This window comes from Lissotriton helveticus, chromosome 4_1 (assembly GCF_964261635.1).
Source record: "Lissotriton helveticus chromosome 4_1, aLisHel1.1, whole genome shotgun sequence".
NCBI classification, from domain to species: domain Eukaryota; kingdom Metazoa; phylum Chordata; class Amphibia; order Caudata; family Salamandridae; genus Lissotriton; species Lissotriton helveticus.
In genome coordinates, this window is record NC_136063.1 from 1,135,666,913 (window position 1) to 1,135,693,089 (window position 26,177).

General features: G+C 46.0%; 1 protein-coding gene across 1 annotated transcript in view; it reads left to right on the forward strand.

The window, feature by feature from the left end:
* The window catches only part of NFX1 (nuclear transcription factor, X-box binding 1), a 1,119,153-nt gene that overhangs the window by 680,056 nt on the left and 412,920 nt on the right, over window positions 1–26,177 (forward strand). Inside the window, exon 12 of the mRNA XM_078687738.1 lies at window positions 12,516–12,598. Coding sequence (XP_078543864.1) covers window positions 12,516–12,598 — 83 coding nt within the window. The remainder of the gene's footprint in view (window positions 1–12,515; window positions 12,599–26,177) is intronic.

Below are 26,177 nucleotides of genomic sequence, written 5' to 3' on the forward strand. Positions count from 1 at the left end.
GGGTTTTTACAAAATGCCTAGCAGTAGTAGCAGCACACCTCCGAAGGCAACACATCCACGTGTTCCCCTACTTCGACGATTGGCTCATAAAAGCCAAGTTGTACGCACAATGTGCCAGCCATACCTCACAGACAATCCAGCTGCTACACAGTCTGGGATTTTCAATAAATTACCCGAAATCACATCTGAAACCCTTCCACATACAACAATATCTGGGAGCAACTATAGATACCTCAGTGGCGAAAGCATATCCAAATCCTGCCAGGATAGCCAACATACAATCTCTCACTCAAAGATTTCTGCCACAACGCTCCCTGACAGCTCGAGTGTTCATGCAGCTCATAGGCATGATGGCCTCCTGCATATTCATCTTCCCTCATGCTCGGCTTCAAATGCGTCCCTTACAGGAATGCCTAGCACGGAAGTGGAACCAAGCTCAAGGACAACTAAAAGACCTAGTGTTGGTAAACAGTCGCACTTACAACTCTCTGCAGTAGTGGAACCCACAAAAACTTTCCAAGGGGCGACTGTTCCAAGAGCCAGTTCCACAAGTAGTATTAACAGCGGACACATCACTGACAGGTTGGAGAGCCCATCTCCTTCATTACACAGTACAAGGTCTCTGGACAGCCAAACAAAAGACACTATATATAAACCACTTAGAGTTACTCGCAGTATTTCTAGCAATGAAAGCCTTTCAGAAATACTTGCGCAACAAAGCTGTGTTAATCCGGACGGACAACATGACAGCCATGTACTACATCCAAAAGCAAGGAGGGACACACTCTCTGCAACTATCTCTCCTAGCCCAGAGCATATGGAAGTGGGCAATTCCACAAAACATTTACCTCCTGGCAGAACACCTCCCAGGAATAGACAATCAGATAGCAGATCTACTAAGCCGACACAGTCAACAGATACACGAATGGGAGATTCACCCTCGAGTTCTCCAACCATTCTTCCAAGAGTGGGAACATCCATAAATAGATCTGTTTGCCACAAACGAAAACTCAAAATGCCCGTCCTTTGCCTCCAGGTTCCCACACCGTTTGCCACAAGGCAATGCGATATGGATGAACTGGTCAGGCAGATTTGCCTACGCTTTTCCACCAACCCCACTGATTCCATTAGTGGCACGCAAACTAAGGCAACAGTCACTCACAATGATCCTGGTTGCTCCCACATGGGCAAGACAGCCAAGGTACACGACGCTCCTAGAACTCTGTTGTTCCTCACCAAAGACTGCACCTTTTGCCACAATTTTTAACACAGAACCATGGAGAAATCAGGCACCCAGATCCGAATCAGATGAACCTAGCGATCTGGCTCCTGAGGTCTTAGAGTTCGGATATCTTAACTTGCCTCCAGACTGCATGAACATTATCAAGGAAGCAAGGCGTCCCACTACCAGAGCATGCTACGCAGCTAAATGGAAAAGATGTTTAATTTATTGTAATAATAACCAAATCAATCCATTAGATGCCTCTATCCAAAACTTAATCTGTTACCTGCTACATCTTCAAAGATGTAACCTAGCATACTCATCCATAATGCTACACCTGGCTGCTATAGCAGCATATTTGCAAAACAGACAACATGTGTCCCTATTCAGAATACCACCTATTAAAGCTTTTATGGAAGGACTTAAAAGAATTATCCCTCCAAGGCATCCACCTTCTCCAGTCTGGAACTTAAATGTAGTACTTACCTGACTCATGGGACCTCCCTTCGAACCACTTCATTCATGTGAACTACAGTTCTTAACATGGAAGGTGGCATTTGTAATTGCCATTACCTCCCTCAGGCGAGTGAGTGAGCTACAGGCACTAACCATTCAGGAACCTTTCTTGCAAATGTGGAGTGGAGTGGTGTGGCTCACTGGTTAGAGGCGGCAGACCCGGAAGCAGAGGACGGCCCGAGACCAGGGTTCTATCCCCGACGCGGCAGGGTCGTGGACCAGGGTCAGCGGACTCGATAATTCTCGCCTCGGTGCCTACTCTAACCAGGGATCACACTCGGCAACTCTGGGCATTAGCTTGCCTCATCTCCACAACGGCCCCCCACATACGCCAGGGATGCCTGGTTTCACCTTGGAGATACCCAGTAGGGACCATCTCACAGTGAAAGCCAGGACGGGTTCCCCAGCGGTCTACAGCGCAGAGATACTCCTTCGGGAGTCGATTCTAGCGCTTTAGAAACCCACAATTAATTAATTAATTAAATACACCACAATAAAGTAGTGCTTCGTACAAACCCTAAATTTATGCCAAAAGGTATCTCTACTTTCCACATCAATCAGTCCAGAGAATTGCCAGTTTTCTTTCAAAACCCGCAATCCGTGGCTGAAAGAGCTTTACACACACTAAACGTTAAAAGAGCTCTGCTATATTACCTTGACAGAACAAAATCATTCAGAAAGACAAGGCAACTATTTGTTGCTTTTTCACCACAACATAAGGGCAATCCCATTTCCAAGACAGGAATAGCCAGATGGATAGTTAAATGCATTCAAATATGCTATCAAAAAGCAAAGCGTACTTTAACAGTTCCCCCAAGAGCCCACTCAACGCACAAAATGGGGGCATCCATGGCTTTCCTAGGAAATATTCTCGTAGAAGACATATGTAGGGCAGCTACATGGTCTACCATACACACTTTCACTAAACACTACTGTGTTGACGTGCAAGCTAAGCAACAAGCTGCTGTAGGCCAGGCTGTCCTTAAAACTCTTTTTCAAACCACTGCAGCTGGTACAGGTAGCCACCGCTAGAGGAGAAACTGCTATACAGTCTATGCTAAGATATGAATTCAGCAGCCCACATGCCTCGAACGGAAAATGCTACTTACTAGTATGCATCTGTTCTTGGCATGTAGGGCTGCTGACTTTCATATCGCCCACCCTCCTCCCCGGTGCCTGTCACAGCTGCAGGGTTATCTTTTTACATACATTTACATGGTCATCTCTTACTTTCCTATACTCCATCTTTGCCATAATGGTGAAAAACAATCTGAAGATGGAGAAGATGCCCATGCGCACTGTAGTCCAGGGGAGGAGTCACCTATCTCGTGATACTTCGAAGACTCTTCCAAGACAAAAATGTGCAAACATCCGGACCCAACACTAGGCGGCGATCTATGCTAAGATACGAATGTCAGCAGCCCTACATACCAAGAACAGATGCATACTGGTAAGTAGCATTTTCCTTCCTTGTCCTTAATGGCCTTTTGACCTCCAAGAAACTGCAGCGTTTCGTCTGGACCTGCAGTGTGAAGTTAGGGAAAAAAGGTTACCGTTGCATTTTTGTATGTTACCGACTGGGTGCTAGGGGCTGTTTGAAGTGTAACTTCTCGGTCTCGAAAGTTAAATATATGGGTGATGATGGAGCGGAGGGAGACCCTAGCTTTGGGAGTCTGAACGGAATCCGATGATCTTGTTTGCCTAAAAAATACTTGGAGAGACCACGAGGTTGCAGTTCCTTAAGAATGAGATCTTCGACAAACAAGTCCACTGCAGATCCCTCGGCACGCTCAAGAATTCCTAGTTATACACACATTGTTGCGGCGTGATGATCTACCTTTGTAGTCCTCTAGACAAGCTTCCATTATTTTATTGGCAGTTAACAACTCACTTGCTTGGGTCTTAAGAGCTGTAGAATCATGGTGCTAGGTGGTTGTGGAGTCGTCCACTTCTTTAAATCGTGTACTTATGTTCCGAAGATCTGCCGATAGCATAGAGACATCTGCCTTGATGGAATCAATGAGCTTTTCCAGGGCTATGTGGACTCCATGGATTGCTGCCATGAGCGCATGTAGTATGGGCGGTGGTTCTTCAGTCTGTGATTAGGAGGCAATTAGAGGAGGACTTTAAGAATCGTTTGGTGTATCTATATCCCCCCCACCCCACTGCAGTGCAGTAGATCTGGAGGGTCTCAGTGAGTGCTCCTGCAATATTGTAGACCATATGTTAGGATTCTATCCGCACAGGCAGCCACTAACAAGGGGTATCCTCTGGAGCCTGGTGGTCAAGATGTACAGGATAAGTGAGGTCTCCTAATCACCAAACATGTCCACCACTACTATCATGCACACAGGTGGGATGCCAGTCTTATTCGCAAATCAGGGCTGGGAACAGATACTCCGGTAATTTCCAGCACAGCCAAATCCGACAACACCTTGCCGAGCTGAACGATGCCAACTACTGGCACACAGGGGTGCTGCTCACCAAAAAGTTCTTGATCAAGTCTAACACCTGGGGATAATTCTAGGGTAAGGAGTCTGCAGCTAGATATTATTTTATTTATTTATTTATTTTATTTATGCGATTTTATATAGCGCGAACTTTACCCGAAGGTGTCAGAGCGCTTTACATAAGGACCAGTTGAAAAACATAAGGACTTAGGATTACATGTGTTACATAGAGGATACAAACAGAAAAAAATTGCAAATGTACAAGAAGTAGAGTCACACAAGGAGATACAAATGGATATACTCTAAGAGTCACATAGGAATGGTAGATAGCACAAAGGTCTACTGCATAAACTAGTGATTAAAGTTCTCTATATACATAGGGAAGGGATATGACTGGATATACTCTAAGAGTCACATAGGAATGGTAGATGGTACAAAGGTCTACTGCATATACTAGTGATTAGAGTTATCTCTATATACATAGGGAAGGGATACAAATGGATATACTCTAAGGGTCACATGGGAATGGTAGAGAGCACAGCGGTCTACTGCATATACTAGTGATTAGAGTTATCTCTATATACATAGGGAAGGGATACAAATGGATATACTCTAAGGGTCACATAGGAATGGTAGATGGTACAAAGGTCTACTGCATATACTAGTGATTAGAGTTATCTCTATATACAGAAAAGCAGAGTTCCATAAGTGTGGATGCAGTCACAGCACAAAGGGAGGGTGGGAGGGATGCAAGGGTATGGAGAAAAGGCAAAGCAGAAAAGGGAAGAAACATTTGAGGATCATCAACGGGGAAAAGGGTTAAAGGACGAGGGAATGGATGGAGGGTCAGAGTCCAGAGAAAACTGTCCGAAATCAGCAGCAAAATGGCGGCCAGGACAAAACAAAAAGTTAAGAAGTCCAGGAGAGAAGGTGGTGGTGTGGTACGGCTGCCCGTCACCCACCAGCAGCATGTTGCCCAGGTGGGAGATGAAGCTGGAGGCCAGCCGCTGGCGCGTCTCCATCTTGGAGAGCTTGCGGTCGGCGGGCTCGGTGGGGATGAGGGTGTGCAAGGTGGTGAAGGCCGTGTTGACGCTGTTGGTGCGGTCGTGCGTTGGCCGTGTGGCGCTGGCACGGCAGCTGGTGGGTTGTGTGTGGATTCATCCACCCTGGAAGTTGTGTGGGAATCGGCGGCGGGCCGGCAGGGGGGCAAGCAGTGTGGACTCCGGGAGCAATGCAGCCTTGCTATGCAGATTCACAACACTGGTGCCATGCGGGGGGAGGGGTGAGTGATCCGGAGACCAGGCCCGTGCTGCAGGACCGCAGGGCATTCCGGTAATGGCAGTGGCCCCAAACCGGCAGCAGGTCAGGAGGCAGGCCAGAAAATCCGAGAGAAGGCCGCAGGATTAACAGGAGGCCGGAGAGAGGTTAGGGCAAGCCAGTGGAAGCGGCGATCGCCATCTTAAAGTCAGGCAGGCGCTGGGAGGATTCCCTCGGTGGGGGTCGCCGCCAAAGTGAAGCTGGATATTATGTCCCGTCAGCTGCGAAAATCCGCGAAAGTCTCGGCAGGCCGGGAGAGCGCAGGTCGCAAACCTACCTCCCAGAGGCGGCCACAGTCGGTGGAGTCCACGGCGAGGTGCCGCTCGCCATTTTGAGCGCCGCCGCCCTCTCTTCACCACCTCATGGAAATCGAACGTGTCCCCAAACTCAGGAGCGATCACTGTTGCTCCGCAAATGCCCCACTCGCACCGCTTCAGGTGGGGAACATGAGCGATAAAAAAGAAGGGCTGTAGCCGCCTAAAGCCGGGTTAGAGCAGCGCGTGGACCGGGAGCCGAGACAATCTACGTCCGCTCAGCTCCCGGCTCCTCCTCCTTTGAGTCTCTACCAAATAAGGCTTGTTGAAGGTAAGTAACTTGGTCACCAGGGCTGAAAAAACTGATGGTGAAGTTAAAATCTGATTACCTAGTACCCTTATGTAATTATTGTAGTAGGAGTCCTATTCTCCCTGAGTTTCCCTGAAATGCTATCCAAGATGTATACACATGAATGTTTTGGATCGCACATCTGTGAACCTTTTTGTTGCCTCTGCCTACCATCTTATGCTGCAGAGGCAGAGGCAAAAAATTACCAATATGAGAGTTAAAGTCCCTGGGGGGTGGTGCTAAGAAGTTCATGCATTTGAAATGACCTCTAAAGCACCTTTCCCATTCATAGATGTTCCTCAAGACTCAGTGGAACGAAATACTCAGGAAGCCTAGATCAAGTGCTAGGCATGGGTCATTTCCTTCAAAATTAAGAGAATTGTGGTTTATGGGCATACGTAGAGTTTGGAGACATGAGTGAGTTCCACGAAGTTAAGGCCAATTTACCGTTTTGATTTTTCAGTAAATGAAACTCTGTGATAATTTAGTATCCGCAAAGGAGGTCCCTGGAAAGGAGGTGCATCACTTTACTTGAAAAACTGGTAACTGACAGCCTGGTAAATTGTATTAGGATGTTGCAAGGCCTCAACGCTGATATCTGATTACTTTACACTTTAAATAGCCTCCTCAGCCAGTTCGAAAGAGAGACACTTGCTGGTGCTGGAGAAGAAAAGAAAGATTTGCTGATGCTCCTCAGAGGAGTTCCTGACTGCCTAACTTAGTTATGTGGAGCGTTATCTCCAGCTCAGTCTTCTTGAACCCATGCCACTAGCCCTCTTTTGCAGTACTCATACTGCCAGTTGTCTAGTCTTGGGTTCACAAGGCCTTCCATTATGTCCAAAGATTCCATTTAAGAAATCGTAAATTGCAACAAATAACGAGTCGCATATGTGATTCCTTAACTGGAATATACAAAATGGGTTTGTTAAAAGTGGTCACAATTTGCGCACCGACTTCTAAGAAATCCGTAGGTATTTCGAGAATTGACCGATGTATTAATAGGTTGCTTCTCAAAATACTGATTTGTACGGTTTTAATTTGACTTACCTCATTAATATGCTTGAGGTATGTTATATATTGAGACCCATTGCGATTGGCTGAAATAACAAGCAGGGTGGCATGCTGGGGTCAGCAAACAACTGTGCCGGTGATTAATTTTAAATAAAGCATTTTCTTAAAAATGCAGCCCCTTTTCCTTAAGGGAAAACAGGATGCATGTGAAGGAATTTGTGCAAACCTTTTCTATGAGCTGGCATTGGTCTCATGGAACGTTTTTGTTAAAATTCACAAAGGGGAAGGTGTCTAGTGAGGAACCCTTCCAATTTGGCAATTATTTATCGTCTCTTTGAGGCAGTGGTAAAATAATGTTTTGCAACTGGATTTCGGTCTCAAAACATCAATACATCCCTAAAGGAATCTCTATTTAGAAGGGATGGCTTTAACATTCCCTTTCCAACTACATATTTGGTTTCTATTCCCCAACTCAAAACAAATCAAACTCCATTAGTGACTCTGTAGCTTTTGTTAACATATTACTGAATTGCTAACTGTGTTTGGTAAATTTTGAAATGCCATTTTGCGATCGATAAGGCTCTTATTTTTTACGAATTAGTACAGACTGTAAAATGGCTTGATACATGAGGGCCATGATATCCTTGTGTGTGAAGCTTGGATCCAGAGTAGCTGAGAAATGCCTGCTAAGTTGTTGTCCTTCCTGGGAAGAACATTCCTGGAAAAGCCTGACTTTGGAGGAGGCTGAGAAGTGCCTCTTCCCAAGGGGAGCTATGCGGGAACTCATGTTGGTAACTTAATGCAGTTGAGCTAGCCCAGGCGATACTCAGTTTGTACTGATAATGTCATTGCTTAACTTGAAGGATTGCATTAATTAAGTCTGGTTACCCTCCATGTCAAGTCGTTGGACGGGACAAGACCAGACCACTGAATCTGCATCAAACTGCATGAGGTACGTGCACCCTGAAAGAGATCCTGTGTACTGCGTTACCTGAAACCCTGTCAATTGACACACTTTCACCCAGGATTCACCTCACGTCAACTAGCTGGCTTGCTTAAGATTTAAAACTGTCAAGTCATCTCCAGTCTGGGACAGCACCTCTGATCACCATCTTTGTCTTCCTGATTCCCGCTAGTAGACTACTCTTTAAAAACAGCTCTTCAACTTCAAGGCAAAGCTCCAGCAGAGTGCCCTACATCTATGATCCAGCTCGCTATACATTTAACAAGACTTTACCAAGTGAGACAGCCTAGTGATAATCACAGTTACAGCATCACAGATACTGAGAAATGGAAATTGGTGTTCCTTAAATAAACTCCTATCCTCCTTCCTAAACATGAATAGATTCTAAAGTCATCTAACCTAAGTTCTGATTCTAAGACACAAATGAGTCATTGGGAAAAGTCTCAGAGGAATTCAGATTTGCCGTAAGGTGTTAGCAAATAAGTGTGTAGCATAAAGCTGCACACTTGCAAGAAAGCAGAGACCCCCTCAGAGTCGAAAAGGAAAGGATCTGAATCTGAAATCTAACTGTGTGAGACTAATCAAAAACAAGAAGTTTTAAGAGCAATCATATCTTTCTTCACTTCACCAGAAACCCATTTATTTCTCCTCCCCACAGAAGGTATCGGCAACATTCTTCGGATTTCTCATCCCATAAACTTGGACAGTCACTGCAATCTTGAGCATCTCCTTATTCCTGATATGCGATAAGTAGTAGGCTTCTTCAGCTCGTTAGTTCTTCACGTCCTTGCCTTCTCAGGCCTCACTATCAATAATACAACAATACCCCTTTCTCTGACTATGAAATCATGAGAACGCACCTGCAAAAGAAAGAACACGCAAGGCAAGCAAAAATACATTTAAAAATTAAGGCCTTTTGTCAGGCTAACTTTGGTTAAATATTTCAAAGTGCATTTTGAATATGTGATTATATATGCCCATGGAGCTCCAGAATAAATGGGTTCATGATTACATATGCAATGCGCTTTAATAAATGCAGTATAACTTGAAACACAAGTGTTAAGGCGAACGAGAATTACATGTCTGCACAGTTAACCAAAAAATTGCCTACACACGTTTGAGTCTCTAGTTTCTACAGTGAATGCATATCAGTAATGCATTAAATGCTCCATTCCATGTCATTAAAGTTGAGGTACACAACGTATAAAGTGTCAGGTGTATGTGAACATTGCACTTCTGTGACTTGTAAGGATGGAGCCTCATTTGCACTTCTCCAAAACTCTTTCCTCTGTGAGCCAAACTGTGCCTTCAACATGTCACCTCCAGATAAGGGTTTCTTTCCTGTAAATCAGAACTCAAGTTTACTACTCATGCTGTGCCACTTGCATTGTTCTTAAATGGAAGCCCGGTGACCCATTTTCACCTTCTCTAATAATCTCCCATAGTTCTGCCCGTGGTGGCCCAGAGCTGGCCAACTCTGTCCTAAAGGTACAAGCTGAAAATCCTTTTCTCATTCCAAATTGTATTCATTAAAATACCCCTTTGTTTATAAAAAATATATATTTGGGTAGGGTTATAGGATAAAAAGATCTCTAGCTTGAGGAATATTGCACATATTTAGCATATCTGAGTGAGTATGCGCTCTTCCCATGGGGCTTTCTTTTATCGCACTAGACCTACCTGATTAATAGTTCTTCGTGCCTCCTCCAACTGCACCATGAAACCCGATTGTTATTGAGTTTGTGATCAAGAGGCATTTTACTCTCTTGATGAAATGTATGATTCATAGTAACTTTTATTGTTGGGGATTGCATTGTTCCATTTAATTGGGCAGCTTGCATACAAGATGGAGCACAATAGATCTTTTGATCCGTAGCGCTCTTAAATGTTTTCCAATTGTTAGGATTAACAGTTGACATTTATTACACTATGAGTCTGATTCTGTAGAATGTTATTAATGGTGATTTACAGAATGATTAATGATAACGTGTTGATTAGCATTGAGTAAGACTTCACAAAACTATAGTTTATTTTGTGCAGGAGGATAGCATCCATTCAGGGCTTCTTTGTTGCTTTCCCATTTTTTTTGTTTTTCCTAAACATCATTTATTGAAGAGTATGGAAACAAGAATCATTCAGGGAGGTCACAATTCATAATTATAATGGTTTCTTTCCCTTAAACGTGCAAAAGCATGTACTGTAAATCAAAGAAAATTAATCACATCCAAGCTTCATTGAAATAACTCTTTTCCATCGCAACTTAGTAAAATATGATGTATTACCTTAAACTCTGTAGAGGTGTGATCAATGAAAGCTTGGCCCAATCAGAACATGTTGTGTTTTGTACAAAATAGGTCAAACGTCCCCCCACAATGTGATGAAAATGTTGACAATTTATTTGGGGTACATCTTAACCAATACTACCAGTACTACACCGTGGGTTACAGTAAGTAACCTGCAAGATCATGTGGAGCTAGCCCTTTCCAATAATAGAAAATACTATTGGGCATCCCAGTTAGTAGCAAATAATCAACAGTAAATATTTGTTGGGCCAATGCAATGATAGAAGACTGGCAGGTCGATGAAGCATGCAGTCAGACTGAAGAATTGTGTTGGCTCTCGCTCACTGTAAATTGCAAGATGTGATTTGTTTTGGGAGGAGGGATACATTGCTGAATGTTACCTTGGAAGTATATGGAAAGTGACATTTAAACAGTGCTCTCCATCCTCTTTGCCCTGGTGAGGGGAAACTGCTTTGGGAGGTAAATGTATAGCAAGGTTTTATAGTTTGTAAAACAAAGCTCTCGGGCCGTACTGGTGATATGGGCTGTCATTGTTCTCAGTTCAGTCTTAGAAATAGATGAGGACTTTGTTCTACCACATCTGGATGTTTTAAGGCATTTACAGGCTAGATTAGCCTCAATTCCTTTGATTGACAAGTTAACAATTGTGCCACATTATTCTCAAATAATAGTTTGGTTTATTAGGGGTTGCATAGAGGACAATCTTGTGCCTTCGTTACAGCGTTAACGTAGTCTTCAGGATATTTTTGCAGACCTTAAGTAGAAGTGAGGTTGATACCGGTCCTCAAGATGCAATTGGTGAAATAGTACTTGGTGGAGAACACTCACTTGTGGGATTTAATTACCTAGAGAGAATTCGGAAACTTCCTCACCAGAGTACATCAGGTGCTGAACTGTGAAGTAGCTATTGGTCCTCCAGATGCAGAGTACAGGGGGGGGGGGGGGTGGTGGCTTTCAGGTCCCTAAGAGAAATAGTCATTGGTGCAGAGCACTCGGTGGATTTTTAATAGCTAGAGAGGATTCAGACACTGCCTCCCTGGAGTGCATCAGGTGCTGCAATCAAGCTGGTAGCATTTTGTATATGGAACTAGGCTGCTTAAGAAATCGGTCCATTTATGTTGAGGTCAGCATAGTGGTCAAGGAGTTAGTGGACAATAAACAATGGCACTCTCCTTTGTTCTGACTACTACAAATCATTACAGATGAGCAACTTATCACTGACACTTCATTGTGTTTAGCACAGTTGGTAGGTAGGACAACCAATTCCCACCAAAGGATACAACGTCACCCACTCTGAAAAGATTTGATTAGAGAGCTATATTATCTCATGTAAAAGTTAGAATGAGAGTAAGGTGATGGGCCACTTAAACTCACCAAGGTATTTAAACCATATACTCTCCACATTCATTTGCATGTTTGCCACTCTGATCTCTGTCATATGGGATATAGATTGATTAGAAAATCAGGGTGTATGTGTAATCTCCTCAGGGACCCACCAGTCAGCAATTTTTTTTTGCTGTAATGGGAAACACATTAAACACCGTGCTGCAGCACCACCTTGGCTTTTAACATATTTGTTCTACATAGTGAGACCTTCACAACAGCTTTTGCTCATCCTTATGTGCTGTCCATTAGCTATGCCATCTATTTGTCATTTCATATCCGAAGTTTGTCTGTCATGTTTCTACTGCAAATCCCTTTTTCCTTCTTTGCAGTTTCCAATACATGAGAGTTTTAAGGTGGTCAAGCTAAGTGAGAAAGCATTACTTATAGTAACACCTGCCCTGATGGTCAAAAGCCTTTTTTTACCTCTGACTTCCTCTGGAGCCATTATATTCACCTTGATTTCTCATATTGCTAAAAACTGAAGGAGACGCAGGTATAGTGTGCATGTAGAGCACCTACATATTTGTGGAGGCAAGCAGTTGTTTCTTATCTTCTTATTTACCTCCAAGTGCCCAACATTCAATGTTAATGTGGTGCCTTCTAGACTATAGTCATGGAGTTACTATGATTTGTATACTTTATATTTTCAGGATGTGCTGTTCATATGTCTATCTTTGTTACTTCTTCTATAATTCTATATGGAAAAACATTTTGCCTTAAACCTTTTCTTTTTTTCCTATCAGCGGATCTCACCTTTCTTTGTGATAAACGTTGCAACAAGAAACGTCAGTGTGGCAGACACAAATGTAATGAGATTTGCTGCGTGGTAAGTACAGTGCATCACTTGTGCCTGTAATGAGTTGAAACTGCTCCATTTCATTGCTCTTCCAGCTGCATTCTGTCCACTAGCAATTGTAGCAAATGGATTCCCTGCGTGAACAGTGCAGAGTTAAAATTTATAAAGCATTATTTGAGGACAAGCATATATTTTCCTGTACCTTAAATCATTATTAGATTCAATATTAGATTAACAGATGCTTGTTAGAAGATTGAGGAATATTCTTGGCTAATAGAATTAGTACATGACGGGATGAACCTCTATCCCACATTACGCTGTCTTCTTCGCTATGCCTGGCAGATAGGGCCAGGAAGGTGATTGGGCAGCTGAGAAGTATTGCTTAAAAATACTTTTGTAGTAGTCACTGTAGGATGCAGTTGGCACATACAGCACTTTATTATTCTTTAAATAAGTAATTATGCTTGATCTATGTATAGATAAAAGTGAGTAATGTATGGATGGTATTAATAAAATAGAACCCGGCACTACCCTAGACATCTGTCTGCAACCACAGACTAGCAGCAGAAAATGTGCAGCAAAAAAATGCTTCATATGTTGTGCATGCAGCCCAGTTCCAAACATGCAGCTTGGACACTGACCTTCGTTCAGCGTAAAAGGTGGATGTTTAACAAATGGAAACATAAAGGCCCACAAAACAGAAAACAAAGTAATGTTTCAAGGTGGTTCGTTATTTGCGCCTACCCAGCAAGCTTCTCTTGACCGGGTACAAATACCAGACTGAGCATAATATATAGCCTTCTTAGATCCATGCAAATAATGGTACCCTAAATGACATCCTCATAAAGTGCACCTGAGATTACCCTTACCTTATATCCTTTGAATAGGACTTGCAGTGGGATGGTTGGCAATATTTTGGGAAAACTAGTCAATAGGAGCAGGCGATGGGTTTAGTGTTCAGCAGCTTTTAGGCACATGCAGTCCCTACAGACTATTTTTATTGACTAAAAGGAACACAAGCTTGTGGTCATGTTCAGTGTCTAAGTGAGATGTGGTGAGCATAATGAATCTTATACCATTCAGACCGAACTGATCAATAATTAGTTTTGGTGCCTTGTTTCTCATCTAGTTGCCTCTTCTCCTCCAGTAGCATTGGAGGAATTTACACATCATATCTTTTCAGTATTGATCTCCATGTAAACCCTACCTTAAAAAATGTACCAGCCCCATTGACAATGTTATGTAGCTGTAACAGACGTTCTTCGGTATAAGTATTTTTTATTAAATCCTATGCAACACACTGATCAACTCAAAGAAAGACTATTCCTTATTACTAAGCACCTTTAGTTTTTTACTGGATTGAGATCCTCTTCTTACAAAGGGGAATCTATGGAAAGGCTCATGCTGAAAAAGAGTATTATTGACCAGTAGCTGATGTTCTTTGGCTTGCATCCCTTCCTTATATCCTTAAGTGACAAATGTATCCTTCTCTTTTGTGAAGGTGTTTTTCAAATACATTCCCAATCTCAAACATATTCATTTTGTAGCAATTTTATTTGCGTTATGTTATTTTTTTAACATTACAATCTACTTTATATACTGCTTAAGTAATAGGAAAGGTCGTTTTTACATTTGTAAAGTATGGTTACATTTTTGTATGAGAACAGGTTTAACTGTGGTATTTGCTTCAGATGGCAACTTAAAGTATTAAGATACATGGCCTATTGTCCTTTATATATAGCCTCTACATTCCGAAAAGAGATCGCTCTCATTTCGACCAATATTAGCAATCTGATAGAGACTTCAAGCTGCAGAGCCCTATCCTTTGAATTTCCCAGGCGTCAGGCTGGATCCGGAAACTTTTGCTGAGCAATAACCCTTGCACGCGCCGTCGAATGGTTCTATTCGGCTCCGCGTGATGTTGTCGGTTATGACGTTGCAGTACCTATTTATGCGCCACCCGGCGTGCGGACATCAGTTCTTTTCATGCCAGTTAAGTGCCGATCCTGGAAGTGCTACCCCTCTGTCGCTTTGCTCTGTCGCTTTTTGACAGGCTTTTTCCTCGACTTTTGTTGACCTCCTATGATATTTTAGGGATTTGAAGGCAAGGTGTCAGGTGTAAATAAAAGGTCTTTATTGTTCCACAAACTATAAAGGCACTTTTGCTTCCCACATTTTGGGTCAAGAGGTAGGGGAATCTTTTTAACTCTTATCCTCCACAAAAGGAAAGGGCGTTCCGTCGAAGAAACAAAATAGAAAAAAGGCTATTTAGGACAACCGGTCCTGAGAAGATCCTAATTAGGGAATTGGGAGTGAGGGGCGAGCTAAACACCCGGTTTCTCCACCACCAGTGTCACGTTTTTTCTTTAATGTTCCTGCCTTGACACGCTCCCAGGCCCACAGCTATTTTTCCGCCAAGCACGCTCAACCCCCCTCCCTTGTCCTTTAGCAACGTCTGAGGTGCCCTTAACAAACCACCCCTGAGGCGGCCACGTACCTCAATGAGCTATGCTCCTCCAGGAACGTGGCTGGCAGTCTCGTGTTGCCGGATAGGGTCCGGCTCCCTCCTTGCACTTCTCTCCTGGTTCTTCAGTTCCAGGTCCAGTACGGGAGCCTTCCTTGTGCAGTCGTCGATACTTCCGACCCTTTTGTCCTGGGTTTCGGGGTCCCTTGTATGTTGGGTCTCGGTGCTGCTGTCGTCCGTCCTTGACTCCTCCTGCTCACTTGGGATGACGCTCTTCTTCCTCAGGACACCAGATATGTAGTCGTTGTTCTAGACTTCGAGGGTTCTGATTGGATTATGTGACAAACTCAAGTGGGTCGGCTTGGCTTCCAGGAAATTGAACCTGTTAAAGGAATCGGCAATTTCACCCTCAGCCGGATCTATAGGAGACTGCAAATAGAGTAGAGGAGAGACATAAGGGAGGGAATACATCCTCACTCTCTTCCTCATCCCGGCCCTAACCAGGCAAGTCGTGACACCTCCAGATTTCTTTTTCCATCATGTGTGAGGATTTCTTCAAGGAAGATAGCGTTTAAGCCGTGCGGGGCCTGTACCCGCACAATGTCGGTCACTGATCCCAACCTCGTCTGCCTCTGGTGTCTCGAGCACGACTACGATCTGAAGTCATGCTCGAACTGTTGGGCCATGACTCCTAAGACCTTATGGGAGTGGGCTTTGAGGCTTCTGGCAGCCGACACCGTCAATCGAGACTCAATGGAGGTCCTGATCAAGGCAGAGGATGTCGCAGGACTGCTCTCAGATCCCAAAGTCTTCTTCGTCCCACTCCAGGTGGTCAGACACTCTGGGAAGAGGCACAAGAAGTCCAAGCTGAATTAATCTTCACCTCGACTGTCGTCCATCAACGAATGAGGTAAGGAGAACTGACGCTCTAGGCACGGTACTACGGTGCAGGAGTCAGGGTCGACTTTGCATCTCCCTCCTTTTCCAGGAGCAGGAGCGAACCTCACTCAGATTAAATAGTTCTAAAAGTGCATGTGCTGTGTATTTTAGCGGGCCGACCCCTCTGATGAGCCTTCAGGCCACGCGTGGTTGGAATGGGCCCATCTGATTTGACGTCGTTGGCTCTGGCCACTGTGCTGGTGGGGCCTCAGAGATCTGATCTCGGATCTGGGTCGACGCTGGTCATGCCACCATGACCTCCCCAGCATCAGAGCCAAAGTTGGTGCCTTCAGCACCTCTGGTGCGTGTCTGCAGTGCCAGCTCATCCTTATCCCTGATGCCATGGAGTCGAAATGACATCACTCGTGGCTGATTTCGATGTCAATTGAACCCAGGGATTCGGTGTTGTTGCCTCAACACTTTGTGGATGTATGAGGCTCGGGAGAGGAATGGGAGGGGTCTATGAACCCTCTGGAACACCAGGATGACTCTGCAGAGCAGTTGGACTGTTATGAGGGACTTGGGGAAACCAGTGGACTAGTTACTTCTCCAGATATCGGCATGCTCCCTCCACCAACTGTTGCTACGGACGAGGGGGCATATTATGCCATGTTGGTCAAGAGGGCAGCCGAGGTCCTCGGACTGGAGCTCAGTGAAGTTCAGGACTAAGCTCCGGACTGAAGTGCTTCAGCTTTGTGCTTCCTCCTCAAAACCCCCTTTGCCTTTTAATGAACCACTTACTGATGTCCTTCGAGGCATGTGGTCCAAGCCTAGCACAGGGGCTGCTGTGAATAGGGCAAATGCACGCCGCCAACACTCAACCCCAGAAAGTTTGATGGAGGCTGGATTAATTTTAGAAGAAAATGTTTTCTTCCTCCAGCCTGGCATTGCCTTAGGTGAATACAGCTGGCATATTGGACCGTTTCTCCCACTCCCTTTGGGAGACGGTTGCACAAGTGCTGCCACAAGTCCCAGAGGAGGCCTAGGCTGTGCTCTCTCAGGCAGTTAAGGACTGGGAGGGATGCAAAAAAAATTACTATAAGGTGTTGCCTTGATGCGACGTATTCGCTGGACAGATAGATTTCCACGACAGTGGATTTGAGGTGTCATGTCTGTCTTAGGACAACTGGCTTCCTGGGTGATATCCAGGCAAATCTGATAGACATGCCCTTTGATGAAACCCGTCTTTTTGGCGAAAAGGCCGTTTCTGCCCTAGTGAGGTTCAAGGACTCTAATGCTACGGCCAGATCCTTGGGCCTCTCTTCTACTCCTCTAGCCCAGTCTACCTTTTGTCCTTTTCGTGACAGCGGAATGGGTTTCCAGCCGCATCAGCCCTATCCCAGCCACCATCCTGTGCAGGCTTCCCAAGCTGTGTGGGGACGTGGACGCGGTTCATTCTGACCTTGAAATGGAAGCCAGAAGTTGTCGGCCACCCTGACCTCAGCAGCTGCAGCCTCCAAGCACTCCTACTCTGACTCTACAAGACCACACCATTCCAGTTGGAGAGTTCATCATCATCTCCCCCACAGCCGGTCCATAACATCGAACAAGTAGGCCTTGCAGATCATTCTCTTCCTTTCTTTTCTTTTCCTCCTCCCATTCCGCCAAATCAGGAACGGCTGACAGAGGATCATTTAATATTGCTCCAGGAGGAAGTTACAGTTCCATTGGCCAAGGGAGCTATATAAAGGGTCCTGGGTTCAGAAGTAGGCAGTGGCTGTTATTCTCACTACTTTCTGATTCTGAAGAAGAACAAAGGGTTGCGACTCATTTTAGATCTTCAGGCTGTCAATCTCTTCCTAAAGAATGAGAAATTCAAGATGCTCACTTTAGCTCAGATCTTGTCTGCCCTAGACCAAGAAGACTTGATGGTAGCGTTGGATTTGCAGGATGCATGTTTTTACATCCCATCCTGCCGGACCCCAAGCATTAGCTATTGCTCAAGGTAGGCCGCAAACACTTTCAGTTTACGGTGCTCCCCTTTAGCCTTACCAGTGTCCCTCGGATGTTCACCATTCGCAGGGGTTCACTATAAACATGCCAAAGTCACACCCGACTCCTTCTCAGACGCTCGCTTTCATCTGAGCTTTTATGGACACAGTGTTTCGGGTCTATCTTCCCGAACATCGAGTCCAGGATATTCAGGTTATGATTTCGATGTTTCGGCCTCTATCTTGGATTTCGGTGAGACTGACTCTGAGGCTGTTGGGCCTCAGCCTCCTGCATCCTGTTAGTAAAGCATGCCAGGTGGTGTATGCGGGCTCTGCAGTGGGACTTGAAGTTCCAGTGGGCACAGCATCAGGGAAATCTCATTGATGTGGTTCAGATCTCAGAAGGAACTGCAAAAGATTGGCAGTGGTGGTTGAAGAACTGTGATTGGGTCAGCAGCAGGCCGCTCTCCCTTCACCAACCAGGTCTCACAGTTGTGACAGATGCATCCCTTCTGGGGTGGGGTGGCCATCTGGGAGAGGTGGAGATCAAGGGACACTTGTCTCCGGTGGAGTCTGGGTTCCACCTAAATTTGTTGGAGCTCCGAGCAATTCGATTGGCATTAAAACCATGTCTTCCCTCTGTCAAGGGGAAGTTAGTGCAGGTGTTCATGGACAACATCACTGCCATGTGGTACTGAAAAGAGCAGGGCGGAGTGGGGTCGTGGACCCTTTGTCAGGAGGCCCTGCGTCTCTGGACATGGCTGGAACAGCAGGGCATCACCCTGGAAGGCTCTCTGAGCGCCTGGGCAGACAGTCAGCCGGCATTGGGGGAGCAAACTCAGCCTCCGATCAGGCTCCCCCTTCGAGAGGATCTTCTGTCGCAACAGCAGGGGAGGGTTCTACACCTGAACCTGTCAACTCTGCGCCCCATGCGTGGAGATTGAGCGGCAGCCGTTGATGGGTGTTGACCTTCCTCCCGAAGTATGTAACGTTATTGTGGCAGGCAGGTGGCCCTCCACTACGACGGTATACGCTTGCCATTGGCAGAAATTTGTATTATACTGTACAGAAAGGTCTATTGAACCTCTTTCTGCTCCTCTTTCCACTGTTCTTTCATTCATTCTGACCCTTTCAAAGGTTACTTTTCTGCTCTGTCTGCTTTTTTTGCAGCAGCCAGACCATCCCTCACTCTATGGTCACCAATTGTTTGTTTTCTAAATGCGCTGGCTCACTTGTTTCCACCAACGCCATTTGTTATGCCACTAAATTTGGTCCTCACCTACCTAATGTGTTCTCCCTTTGAGCCTTTACATAACTGTCACCTCTGGCTTTTGACCTTCAAAACAGCCTTTTCAGTGGCGATTATATCTGCCTGGAGGGTGAGGGAGTTGCAGGAGTTATCCTGCACTCCTCCCTATCGGATGTCTTTTCCAGACAAAGTGGTGCTTCACACTTGGGCTTATTTTATTACCAAAGGTCCTGACCCCATTCCATCTGGGTGAATCCATCACGTTGCCCACCATTTTTGCTATCCCCCCCCCCATCCCTCTAAAAAAGAGGAGCGACCCCACCGTCTGGACCCAAAAAGAGCATTGTCTTACCTTGACCGCACAAAAGAGTTTCTGATGAACGACCAACTCTTTGTGGGATATTTGGGAGCGAAGAAGGGAAGGGCAGTGCAGAAAAGGATCATCTATCGCTGCGTCGTTCTCTGCATTAAGCTCTGCTATGCCCTGGCTAAGAAGCAGCTCCCTGAGGGATTAAGAGCCCATTCCACCTGGGGGTAAGGCTGTGACTACAGCCTTGGCTTCGGGTGTCCCAGGTTTGGACATCTGTCAGGCAGCGATGTGGGCATATTTGCATACGTTTGCCAAACATTGCTGCCTAGACAGTCAGGTCTGCAGGGAGGGGCATATTGCCCGTTCGGTCCTGCAGAACTTCCTACTTTGAGTTATTGATTCGCAGCCCGCTGCTAGGATGGTATGGCTTGGGTATCTAATTCAAAGGTAAGGAATCTGCAGCTAGAAGTCTATCCGACTAGCAAGTTACTTACCTTCGGTAAAGCATTATCTGGTAGAGACTCTGTCTATCTGCAGATTCCTGAAAGCTCCACCCATGCCTCCCTGCTTTGTGGACTATTGTTATAGAGCTAGGGTTACTCCCCTTTTCAGGGCTCTGTTTGCTCTTGGCTACGTTTGTTACTTCGTGGCTCTGCGCTTCTGGTGTGGGAAAAAACGGAAAGTACTGACATCTGTGCGCCTGGTTGGTGCCTATATAGTTACCACAACGTCATAACTGACGCTAACGGCGCAGTCACGCGGAACCAAATGGATCCACCCGAGGGTGCATGCAAGGGCTGTTGCTCAGCTAAAGTTTCCGGATCCAGCCTGACGTCTGGGAAATTCAAAGGTGAGGAATCTGCAGCTAGATAGTCTCTACCAGGCAATGCTTAACTGAAGGTAAGTAACTTGTTCTTTTAGATATGAAAATATATACAAAATAGGGATGTGGGATAGATTAAGGGCCTGTGTAGACCAAGTAGAATCCTGAGTAGTGGGGTAACAGAATAATGTGTGGCGAGGGGCTGTTAATGAGGGTATTGTGAAGAGTAAATGGAGGTAATGTCTAAAATCTTGGGTGTTGCTCATCATAGTATTCACAGAGCACTTGCGATATATATATTACTATCATGTTCTAAGACTAGCGAATCAGTCATTGTCATGTTCATTAGCTCAAGGAACATGTCCCGTTGTGCTGCAAGGATTGTCTTACAGAGCCCTCTGGCCTACCAACACAACGCTGAACTTTCACTAGCAGCTCATTTAAGGAGCCCCTGAGAACAGGTCGCTACGGAGGGGTGGAGTGTTCGACTTCCATTAGGAAGGAATTGTTTCTTGTGATAAGAGCCAGGTTAACTAACCTTGTGGCTGCACGGTCCTTCTTGGATGTTTTATATATTCATAATGCTATTGGGGGCAAATCTTGTGGGACAGGCTTGTGTGAAATAATGATTTTCAAATTTGTAATGCAGGCCAAGAACGGCCTAAGGAGGGGATAGGACCAGAGCCTGTGTGTAAAGTCACCTACTTGGGCTTAACAGCGGGGCATGTAGCTTCAGCTTGTGGGAAACATTTATTTAATAGTGGCTGGGGAGAAGGAACATCTGTGCAGTACAACGTACTGTATGAGTTTGAATTTCACATTGCAGGATATCAGATGGGGGTAACTCAAGTACTAGCGCCCATTCCTACTTGCCTGGAAGGCTTTACTTGCCTGTCCCTCAGCTGAGTTAGTGTTGAGGAGGCATATGGAATTAGGGACCTATAGAACCAGGAAATTCTCCTCCAGCCATGAATTATGGAGCTTGGATAAAAGGCTGAGGCTCTGAGGTGAGCTCGAGAAGGGCCAGAGTCTATGCAGTGCGTGTTGGATAGTTTTATTGAGTAGGAAGTGGCCCCTGTGGAGAACCAGTTTATTCCTCAAATGAGAAAAAATGGCAGGCATCAAAGAGATCACCAACAGTCATTAAATTTGGCTCTCACCAGTGATTACAATTCCTTGGGCCAATGGGCCGAGCAGGATTAGGAAAGCCTGGCAAAAGAATTTCTGGGGTTTAGGAGTTTAACTTCCTTGTGAGATTTGTGGGTCGTGAATAACATTACAGCACCACATGGAGGAGTTTGGGATGCGGTTGGAAGTGGTGGGCATTCATAACCAGAAGGGTGCTCAGGTCATCCACCCATAACGGCAACTACTGCCTGACCAAAAGCTGTGTGCTCCACCATTGAAGTTGGGCTGCGAAAATGTGTAGTTCGAAATGAGGGGCCCCTAGACAGCTTGCATCATCAGGAGTTAGAGAATGGCAAGTGCCAAATGAGTATCCCTATTATCTTTTCTAGATCTCGAAAAATGTTGTAGGTAAGGCTCACAGAAAGGTCAAAAAATAGAAAAGACAACCATTTTGAAAGTGCCATGCGTTCAATCGGGGCCAGAGAAAGGGATTTTCAAAACGATATTAGAAAGGAAAGGGCTGTCACTGCCCTGGACAGATTTCTATCCTTAAGATCTTTGTCTAAATGATATATTCTAGTACTGAGGTAGCTAAACGTTGTGCGCTCCAAACTTAAAGGACCTCTGCCCAAGTTGAGCTGGGCCCCAGGAATATTAGGAGTCAGTGGAAAGATGCGCAACTATAGCCAATTTGTACGAAAAGCTGTGAAGTTTGTGGAGATGTTGTCCTATTTCAGGTCCTAGTTCTTGAGATAAAGGAGAAGATAATCTTCATTTAGTTTGAGTGGAGGGACGCAGGACGAGATTTCGGGCCCTGGAAGTGATTTACAACTTCCGGGCCCATCCGCTAATCAGACACGCCTAGTTGTCAGCCCCACACACTACAAGTTAGATGCCTTGCACGTCGCGCAGCGGACGCGCGTAGCGGGCACGCCGCTGGCACGCCAAAGGCGCGCCAAAGGCAAGCCTGTCTGCGCCCGTCTGCGCCCGTCTGCGCCCGTCTGCGCACGACCGGGGCCAGGGGCCACGAACCCTGGTAGTCCGACGAGAGGTGTCCCCACTTACAGCGCACAGACACTGCGGAGCTTGGCAGGTCCCATGAACCCCAACTAATGGCATTCAATAGACACTGCAAGCAGCCCCCTTGGCTGCTCCCACTGTAATTTCAAACTACAACCAGGAAATATACCCCCCCCCCTTTGCCCTCCCTTAAAACTGTTTCTGCTAAACTGTCGCTCCCTGCCCCAACATTCAATCGAACTCTGTCTATTAATAGAAGACCTTAACCCTGATGCTATATTCCTCATTGAGACCTGTCTACAAGACAAAGCCGAACTAGCAGTCACCCAAACCCTACCACCCGGTTACCTGATCCATAGAGCGGATCGCAAAACCGGTAGAGGGGGAGGATTAGCGATCATCTTTAAGGATCACTTTCAGTGTCGGTCCTCTATAGAGGAGCTGCCAGACTGTGAAAAACATGAATTTCTCTTTGGAATTTTCACCCACCATCACGCTCTCTGGCCTATTGCTCTACCGCCCCCCTGGACCCCCAGGTCAATTTCTCAGTACACTCCCGGCCACAATCACCAATTTAGCTATCTCCCCATCTAATTACACGATTCTCGGGGATCTCAACATCCACCTTGCTGATCACACCAATATCATGGCCAAGGAGCTCGTATCTAGCCTTTTAGCCCTACAAATCACCCAGAAAGGCTTCGCACCAACCCACATAAAAGGCAACCTTCAGGACCCCGTGTTCAGCAACTCTCTGAACCTCCAGATCGACACTCCTATCCCCCTCCCATGGACCGACCATTCATTGGTCCCTTTTCACTGGAAAATTCCACACAGCATCCCCCTGAAGAGGACCACTCAGACACAGGACAGGAAATGGGCAAACCTTTCCACCAGCCAATGGTCCAATCTCCTAGAGAACTCACTACCTAACCCTAGCTCAGACCCAGAGAGAGCGAACAATAACTATAACCTCTGGATCCAAGGCTCTCTAGACACGTTAGCCCCCAAAAGATCAATCCAAAAAAGGTCTACCCGTAAAACTGCACCCTGGTTCTCCACAAAACTGAGAGAACTTAAACAAACCTGTAGGAAATTAGAAATCCAACAGAAGAAGGAAAATCAATATACCGGAAGGCAATAAGGAACTATAAGTCCGAAATAAAAACTGCTCAATCCTCCTTCTATGAGGAGAAAATTAGTACAGCTGCAAACTCCCCCAAGGAGATCTTTCGCATCGCAAAAATCCTGATCTCTATACCCCAGAAAGAACCCAATCCCGATGAGGCACAAGATCGATGCAACAAGCTCGCAGAATTCTTTTACCAAAAAATTGAGCTAATCGCCAACTCCTTCCCTTTGCCCCTGAACGACGCCTCCAAGGTCGACACCAGGAGTCCTCCTCCCACCCCCTTTGGCCCCCTTCAAGAATTCCCCCCTTTAGACGAAGATTCTCTAAAAGCAATTATGCCTAAAGTGACCTCGGGGTCTCCTCTGGACCCTGCTCCTCCCCGATACCTTCCCTCAGTCGCTAATATCATATGCCCAGTCATCTTGGCTATCATAAATGCCTCCATCCTAACAGGTATGGTCCCCCAAGCCTGGAAATGCGCTCAGGCCAAGGCCCTCCTGAAAAAACCCTCCCTGGACCCCTCTAACCTCGCCAACTACAGACCCATATCCCTCCTCCCTTGGCTAAGTAAGCTAACTGAGAGATACATAAACTCCATCCTAGTACAGCACCTAGAAACCAACAAACTACTCCACCCATCACAAACAGGTTTCCGCCCCCTTTTAGGGACAGAGACGGCCCTTCTGGCCGTAACAGAAGAGGCTCGAAGACTCATGGACCAGGGCGGCTCAGCAGCTATCATCCTGCTAGACCTCAGTGCCGCCTTCGACACTGTAGATCACGAGATCCTGCTGAGCCGACTAACTGGTCTAGGAGTGACTCATTCAGCTCTCTCCTGGCTGAAATCCTTCCTTGAGGACCAGGTCTTTCAGGTCTTTGAAGGGAATGCCTCATCAGACCCCTGGCCGCTCAGCTGTGGGGGTCCCACAGGGCTCCTCCCTGAGCCCCACACTTTTTAACTCTTATATGGCACCCCTAGCCGAAGTAGTTCTCCCATTCGGCATACATATCATAACATACGCTGACGACACCCAGCTGGTGGTATCACTGAACCACCCGGAAGGATCATCTTGCTCCCTCAGCTGCTGCCTAGAGGCAGTAGCCAACTGGATGAAACTCTCCCTCCTCAAACTAAATGGCGACAAGACTGAGCTCATGTTCCTGGGCAAACTGCCATCCCCCTTGTCTGCACATTTATGGCCCTCTTGCCTCAACCCAATGCCTCCTCCGAAGCAGCAGATTAAGAGCCTCGGCGTATGGCTCGACAGCTCGCTGTGCTTTGGCCACCAGGCCACTAAGCTAGCTGCCACCTGCTACGGCATACTAAGGATGCTTAGGAAAGTTATCCCCCTGCTTCCCTTCAAAGCCAGAAGGATCATGGTACAGGCTCTAATCCTTTCACACCTTGATTACGGGAATGCACTGTACCTGGGTGCCCCACAGGCAACCCTACAGACACTCCAGGTGATCCAGAACAGCGCAGCCCGCCTTTTGCTCCAAATTACCTGGAGACAATCGGCCTAACCCGCCCTAAGGATGCTGCACTGGCTCCCTATTAGGGCCAGAGTCCAATTCAAATCCTTGTGCCTGGCTCATAGAGCCATGTGGAACACTGGTCCGGCCATCATACACTCCCTGATCACGCCCTATCAACCCTCAAGAAACCTCCGGTCCAGCACAGCCTTCCTCGCCACCACCAGGAAAGTCCGCCGCGCTAAATGGGGTGGCCGCTCTTTCTCCCTGAACGCCTCCAAATTATGGAACTCCCTCTCCCCCTCTCTCCGCAGTGAACCAAACATACTAGCCTTCCGCAAGCTCCTCAAAACCCACCTGTTCCATAATGTGTCCTAATCGATCCTTCGTCCCTCAGCAGTCCACAAGCGCTACGACGCCTCAGGGTAGAAACGCGCTATACAAATATAATTTCATTCATTCATTCCATTCATAAATGGAGACTGCATGAACCCCATCTGCGAGTGGGATTGCTCTGCTCATCCCATCCCTATCGAGGCAATTTGCCAGCGGCTCCATGGCCAGGACACAGAGGAGAAGGGATAGAGGGCAACCCTGTAGCTTTCCCCTACCCATCTTGAAGGAGAGAGAGATTTTCTGACTCAAACTTTTGCAGATGGACATAAGTAAAGTAATTTGTATGAGTTGGATATTAAGGATGTCAAAACCAAATCGCCAGAGGACTCAAGAGATATTCCCATGAAACTGTGTCAAATGCTTTTTTGAGATTAAAGCCAAGGACCACTGATCTCAGCCAGGTTAGCGAGTGGCTTCTGGGATTCTGTAAAGGCGTTGGAGATTCAATGAGGTGGTCCTACAATGAATTAACCCATTTTGATCTGGTTGAATTAGTCTGGGAAGGAGCAGGAGGTTTGAGAGTCCACATTTATTCAGTATTTTATTATCCTAATTTAGAATGGCTATGGGCCTGTAATAGGATGAGTAGCTTGGAGGACGGTATGACTTTAGCAAGGGGACCAAACAGGGCCTCTCTCTGGAGCAAAGGGAGATTGCCCTCTTCTAAATACGCACTAAAGAGTTATGCTAATTTGGAGGCAAGAAGTCAGGAGTTGGTGAGGTAAAAGTCCATAGTGAGGCTGT